This window comes from Apodemus sylvaticus, chromosome 10 (genome assembly GCF_947179515.1).
Source record: "Apodemus sylvaticus chromosome 10, mApoSyl1.1, whole genome shotgun sequence".
NCBI lineage: Eukaryota > Metazoa > Chordata > Mammalia > Rodentia > Muridae > Apodemus > Apodemus sylvaticus.
In genome coordinates, this window is record NC_067481.1 from 97,192,668 (window position 1) to 97,199,945 (window position 7,278).

The 7,278-nt window shown below is 49.1% G+C and overlaps 1 protein-coding gene across 1 annotated transcript in view; it reads left to right on the top strand.

The window, feature by feature from the left end:
- Positions 1-7,278, top strand: part of LOC127693957 (ATP-binding cassette sub-family A member 17) — an 80,657-nt gene that overhangs the window by 73,228 nt on the left and 151 nt on the right. The window contains exons 26-30 of the mRNA XM_052195265.1: positions 2,343-2,530; positions 4,205-4,375; positions 4,635-4,825; positions 4,973-5,046; positions 5,459-7,278. The exon at positions 5,459-7,278 is cut by the window's right edge and continues 151 nt beyond it. Of these exons, the coding sequence (XP_052051225.1) occupies positions 2,343-2,530; positions 4,205-4,375; positions 4,635-4,825; positions 4,973-5,046; positions 5,459-5,719 (885 nt within the window). The 3' untranslated portion in view covers positions 5,720-7,278. The remainder of the gene's footprint in view (positions 1-2,342; positions 2,531-4,204; positions 4,376-4,634; positions 4,826-4,972; positions 5,047-5,458) is intronic.

The window sequence follows — 7,278 nt, forward strand, 5'->3', positions numbered from 1 at the left end:
TGCTTCTTTCAAGGATTACTGAAACACTGCCTTTATTTCTCTTTTATTTTTTTCTTTTCAGAGTGATGCCTCTCACTCATTGGAAGATGCCTATCCAAAGATGCTTAAAAAGCACTTATCAAAAACTTAGCATTCATGATTTGAAACAATTCTTAGCATAGCCTCAGCCTGGTACAGGGTGCCCTTAATCCAGGACTCAGGACATGGAAATGGGGGAGATTCATGAGTTCAAGGCTAATCTGAGTCATGTAGTAAGTTCCAGGCCAGCCTGGAATACACAGTGAGACCTATTTTTCAAACAAAACAAAACAAAACAAACAAGAACTTAACAAGTCAGAAATACAAGAAACGCTAAGATAGATTGGTAAAGATGGTCTCCCAGAAATCTCCATAGTTCATTGTGAGACACCCAAAGCATCCTCATGCAATCACGTGGCTCTCTTCTCAGCAGGCGTCTCTGACCTGGAGGCATCTGTCTTCCAGGTCACCTGGAACTCAACTCCTCATTCTATCTGTTGATGACCTCTGACCCTTTCTCCCCTAAGCAGACACCCCAGGTGGCCTTGTGTTGGCCTTGTCCTCGGGCCCAGCTGTCACAGCCTTGTGTTATCCAGCTTCTTGAGTGGGAGGGAGGAAAACAAACATTATCACCTTATCTTAACATCTGTGACAGGAGAGCACTTGACCCAGGGTGGCCAGCTCGACACTCATAACAAAAGACAGAAGCAACTCAAATAAGCCTAAAGATCCCAAGTTAGTTTCTTCCTAAATGAAATCTAAGAAACTCCCCCTGGCCTTGCCCATCCCTGCTGAACTATTTCCCATTTAAAGATTCTAGGAGGGGGAGTCATTGTCCTCTACTGGACATTATTAGTGAACCTACCAAGCCCTAAGGGATCTATCATTCTAAACCCACGGTTACACGGACAGCCCTGGTTAAACTCAGTGTCACGAGACAAAACAAGGCAGCATGCATGTGGAACTGGTGTTTGTAGGAAGGTGGAGTTGCAACATTCGGAGGGAGATGAGGGAAGTTAACTTGTATACACGTATGAAATTATCAAAGAACAAATATAATTAATTTTAGAAGAATATTTTAAAAACCTGTTCTGGGTATACAGCAGCTAAAGCGAGCTGGGAGTAGGACTGTATGTGGCGACACAGGAAGAGCTGCAGACTGTAATATTCTTTTAGAAGAGCACATTAAACAACAATAAACACGGGATGGCGCCAGCATGCAAACAGCCTTGTTCTAGGAGAGCAAGCCTGTGTAAGACCCTGCATTGACACAGAACTCTGGCGGACACACACCAACCAGACCACAAGCCCCTGGCAGAGACCCAGTGGCCTCCATGTAAATGTTTCATATGTGTATAAAATAGACTATGTATATGGTCTAGTTGTAGATTGTATGTCTAATAGAAAAAATTTATAAAGAAGAAATGATAGGTCATTGAGGTGGTTCCGTGGGTAAAGGCACTTGCTGCAAAAGCCAAGCTCCATCTCTAAAAGCCATCAGAAGGTATAAGGCGACAGCCAGCTCCACAACGTCGTCCTCTGGTCTCCAGTTATGAACAATGGCATATGTCCACCCATTCACCCCTCTACACACTCACACTAATAATATAATATAATGGAATGTGATATAATATAATACTAGTGATAGTAATACTAGTAGTAATAGTAATGAGAAGTTATTTTTTAAAAAGAAAAGTAAAAATTAAGATGGCTTCTCCTGACTTCTAAAATAGGGGACACTGAGTGCTTCTGTTTTATGGGCATGTGGGCAAGAGGAGGAACCAAGCCACACTCCTCCTCTTCCTCTCCCTCTTCCTCCTCTTCTTTCTCTCCTCCTCTTCTCTTTCTCCTCCTCTTCCTCCTCTTATCCCTCTCCCTCTTCCTCCTCCTCCTTTCTCCTCCTCCTCTTCTTTTCCTCCTCTCCCTCTTCTTCCTCCTCCTTCTTCTTTTCTTTCTCCTCCTCCTCCTCTTTCTCTTCTTCCCCCTCCTCTTCCTCTTATCCCTCTCCCTCTTCCTCCTCTTCCTCCTCTTTCTCTTTCCCTCTCCCTCTTCCTCCTCCTCTTCCTCCTTCCTCCTTTAGAAGCCTATACATCAACACCACTACCAGCAAAAGCTACAACCTAAGACCTCCCAGCATACTGCCATCCCACGCATGGCTCCTTCATGCTGTGTGACTGTCCCCGTCACGGACATGGATATTTACGAGAGCTAAACTGAAGCACCAGGCCAAGGGAGGGTCTGGGAACCACTGAGCTGGAGGTCTGGGGAAACTATGGCAGAGGCTTCATTCTGATGCGTCTCCCTCTTGGGCTGTTGTACCTCAGGTGCGGCAGTGGATTGGGTACTGTCCTGAGTTTGATGCCCTGCTAAACTTCATGACAGGAAGAGAGATGCTTGTCATGTATGCCCGTATCCGGGGCATCCCTGAGTGCCATATCAAAGCCTGTGTCGACCTGATCCTTGAGAACTTACTCTTATGTGTGTATGCAGACAAGCTGGTGAAGACCTACAGGTGAGAACTGGGGGCTCCCTCACCCTTCCCGCCTCCATTTGCAAGATAATCCCAGTTCTTCTCAGAACTGGATGGGGAGTAAAGCCTGTGAGGCACAGAAGCCCTGTGCCATCTGTGCCACTGGAGATGGGCATGGAGGAAGCTGGTCCCTATCCCATGCCAGAGGCGGATTTGTGACTGAGAACGAGTCTGTGTTATCATGTGTGATTGTAACAACAGGGTAGGCAGATCTCGGTCTGTTACTCCACATCAAGCTTCCTATTTTGGGTAGCGTAGGTTTTCATATTAAACCATTGTTACTTCAACATAATATGTCTCCCGAGGAGTCTGAGTAGTTTACCCCGTGGCCAGTGACTGGGTCTTAACTCAGATTAGCGTACTCAAAGCCTGGAGTTGACCTACCCAGACTCTCCTCCCCTTGAGTTGTGCACTGTGCCCCTGTGGGCAGATGTCCACCAGCACTCCATCTTTGGAACTGGAAAGTGGAGTGACCTCTGACCCTGGCCACATGGATCCAGGTGTCAGAGAGAGTCCTCACCCCCTCCCCCAATTTGTCAGCCTGAGTCTTGGGCAGCTTTTTATATCTCCTTGCAGTTTTTTTGAGGATCAAACAAATATACAGTTAAAAACTTTAGAGTGAAGCTTTGCACACAGTAAACGCAGTGTGCGTTTAATTACGGAGCCGGAGAGATGGCTCAGCAGTTAAGAGTGCCTACTGCCCTCACAGAGCGCCCAGGTTCAGTTCCTAGCACCCACAAAGCAGCTAACAACCACGTGTAACCCCAGCTCTAGATGATCTGATACCCACTGGCCTTCAAGAGCACCTGCATTCCGGCACACACACACATACACACATTTAAAAAAAAATTAAGAAAAATAAATAAATAAAGCCAGTACAGTAGTGCACACTTCTTGAGAGGCTGAGTCAGGAGGATGGATAATTTAGGACTAGCCTGGGCTACACAGTGAGTTTCTTAAGAAAAACTGTTAACTAAAATAGTCCTATACTCTTACTCTCAGATGGGCCACACCCTCCCCGGCAGCACTCCTAGAGACCCTTGAAGAGACTCATGATCACATACTCAGATCTGGACACTGAGAGCCAGTTAGTGTTGTGGATAGCCCTGGGCTTGTATTTTGATGCTAATTCCACTCCTCAGAGGGGCTGCAGATGAGGAGTGACCTTGTGTACCTTCTCCCCGCCTTAATTTTTCAAATAAAGGCCAATGATTGGGCAGGAGGAAGTAGGAGGAGCTGAAAGTCTAGGGGAGGAGCGATGGGGGGGGGATAAACAGGAGGGGGAGGAGCTACGGGGGGCAGTAACGGAGAGGAGCTTGTGGCCTGGAGAAACCGCAAGTTATATGGGATAATATAGATGGAAATAGAGTAGTGTAGTGGGAAATCTGCCCAATCTAGGCTTGTAGCTTATTTTGTTAACTGATTGAGTTGGGCTTTCCTTTACTGGGGAATTGGGTTGGAAACAAAGTAGCAACTAGTTAGACCCTCAGTGAACAAACCAAGTCACGGTTCCTGGGGCTAATTTTGAAAGTTCCACCAGAATGCAAAGCGCCTCAGAGAAGGCGGAAGTTGAGTGCTGAACGTGCACGCAGGCTTCAGTCCCGGAGTCCACAATTACATTCTCCGTGTTCCCACCTCTCTCTCCCCCTTCCCCAGCGGTGGCAACAAGCGCATGCTGAGCACTGGCATTGCCCTCGTGGGAGAGCCTGCAGTCATCCTGCTGGATGAGCCGTCTACCGGCATGGACCCCGTGGCTCGGCGCTTGCTGTGGGACACCGTGGGACGGGTCCGGGAATCGGGCAAGACCATCGTCATCACCTCCCACAGGTAGAGTTTGGGCATCTGTGGGTCAGTGGAAGAGCCAGGATGGGTGACTGGGTGGGAGCCCGTGAGCAGAAGCCACGGCAGCACCTTACACACAGTCTGCCAGGCCATTCACCAGGCTCTGCATGGGGGTACGCTCGGAAAGGACAATCTGGAATGTCCTGGTCTGGCACAGATCCCCTCCTGTCTGCACAAGACTTTGACATTCAGGGTGGGCATCAGCCTCCTCCGGCACTGTCTCAGGCCTCCACCCTTTCCCCAGTATGGAGGAGTGTGAAGCCTTATGCACCCGGCTGGCCATCATGGTGCAGGGCCAGTTCAAGTGCCTGGGCAGCCCGCAGCGCCTCAAGAGCAAGTTCGGCGGCGGTTACTCCCTGCAGGCCAAGGTCTGGAGGAAATGGCAGCGGCAGATGCTGGAGAAGTTCAAGGCATTCGTGAACCTGACCTTCCCAGGTGCGTGACAGTGCTGGACAGGCCCCGGGCTCCTGCGCAGACCGTTAGCTGCTGCGCAGTCTGTCCCCGCGGATTCTGGGCACTCTGGCTGCCCTTCCTAGCCCTGCAGTCCAGTCTTCCCAGAAACAAGTCTCTGTGTTTGTGCAGGCAGCATTTTGGAAGACGAGCACCAAAACGTGGTTCAGTACTACCTGCCTGGGCAAAACCTCAGCTGGGCGAAGGTAAGCACCCCCTTATCTCACTCATTCTCCAAGAGTGGCCCTTCCGGTGTCCTCTGCCAACACCACCCACGGAAACGGAAGTCACAGAGCTGTAAGGAGTTGGGGAAGTCAGCGCTTCCCACCCCAGAGTTCAGAGAACAGGGCCCAGGCCTAGAGAGGAGCCAGCCACAGGCTTAGCACAGCATGGCCAGCCAGAGTCCCAGCTGGAGACCCATCTTTCAGGCATCGCTCCTACCACAAGAGCAGACAGCTGGGCTCACAGCCATGGCCCCTTTGCAGCACTCTGTAGCAGCTAAGTGAGGCGCACACCTTGTGACAAGGTCTCGGAGGGTGGCAGCTTCTGCCCTTTCCCTCTCCCTTTGTCCGTCACACCACCTATGGGTGGACTTACCTGCAGCAACCTTTTCTATAGGTGTTTGGCATTATGGAGGGAGCCAAGAAGGATTACATGTTGGAAGACTACTCCATCAGCCAGCTCTCCCTGGAGGACATCTTCCTCAGCTTCACCAGACCACAGTCCTCCACTAAAGAAAAAACCCAACAAGGGCAAGCTGCCCCGGCCAGACCCTTGTCGCCCTCTGGCTCTAGGCCTATCTCGAGGCCTCCCTCACGTCCTTCTCAGCCTCCCAAACTACCTCCATCTCTACCTCCCTCAGAGCCTGTCCTTCTGTAATAAAGAGCTTAGTGCAGGGTAGCCTGGGTGCGCATAGCCTGCTGTTAGTTACTCTGTCCGTCGCTGTGGCAAATTCCCTAACAAAAGCAACTTGATGGAAAGGGGTTTATTTCGGCCCATAGTTCAGTGATACAGGCCACCGTGGCAAGGGGGACAAGATGGCGGCTCTTAAAGCAGCTCCCTGAAGAATATCCGCAGGCAGGAAGGTGGTCATAGTCACCACAGTCAGGAAGGTGACTGTATCCAGTCAGGAAGCACAAAGCAATGAATGCCCTCACTCTGCTCACTTTCACCTTTTTATACAGTCCAGTATCCCACCTAAGGACAGAAACCACCCATAGTGGGTGAATCTCCACACCTCATCCTAATCAAGAGAATCACCACAGGCATATCCAGAGGATTCTAGATCTCCCCAAGTTGACAACTGAGGCTAACCATCAAAATCCCACCCCTTGTCAACCTGACACCCAAGCACATCATTTAAATCGTGACCTTCCACTCTTGGTCCTCAAATCTCATACTCAAGATACAAGGCTACTTCAAATGTCCCATAGTCGCTAATAATTTCAATGGCTGAAAAGGTCAAAGTTTATATCTCATCTAAGACCCAAGGCAACCTCTTAACTATTAAATTCTATAAAACCCAAAACAAGTTATATACTTGCAACATATAATGGCAGAGAGTAAATATTCTCCTTCCAAAATGGTAAGGAATGATCAGGCTAATACTATACCAAATCCTTAGGTTAAAAACCAAATCCTGTAGCTAGCTCCATGCCAGCATCTGGAGCGCCTGGTGTAATTTTCTGGACACCAAAGGTTTTAGGTAGCCCCACCTCTCTGGATCTGCTGGCTGTGTCGCGCATAGCCTTGTCTGTTCTGGATTTTTTGTTTCTTTGTTTAGACATGGTTTTTCTGTGTAGCCCTGGCTGTCCCGGAACTTACTATGTAGACCAGGGTGGCCTCGAACTCAGAGATCTACCTGCCTGCTTTCATGACTAAAAAAACAAGTCCTGTCTAGACAACACTGCCAAGCTCTGCTGTGGGCTCAATACGTGGCCAGGCCCCCTGGGACCACAGCTGTATCACATTCTGCATGCTGGCCTGGGGAGCCAGGAACACCTTCAAATAAATTTGGATTTTGACAAGACAGATAGGGAATGATCCCAAACAACTTTCTTACTATCTCAGCACAGTGCAGGAGGTTTCTCTCTAATGGCGCTGACATCTTTAACATCTATATCTGTGTTCTCTGAGCTAGCCTGAAAGCTCACCTGTCTTGAAAGTCTCTCTTCCTAAGAAACTAGTCCGTTACATTTAAATTCTAACTCACTCCAACTCTCAGGATGTGGACAGAATGAATGAAACTATATTCTTAGGGTGATGGTTTGCATATGCTGGGCCCAGGGAGTGGCATCTATTAGAAGGTGTGGCCCTGCTGGAGTAGGTGTGTCACTGTGGGGGTGAGCTTTAATTCCCTCATCCTAGCTGCCTGGAAGTTAGTATTCCACTAGCAGTCTCCAGATGAAGATGTAGGACTCTCCTGCACCATGCCGCCC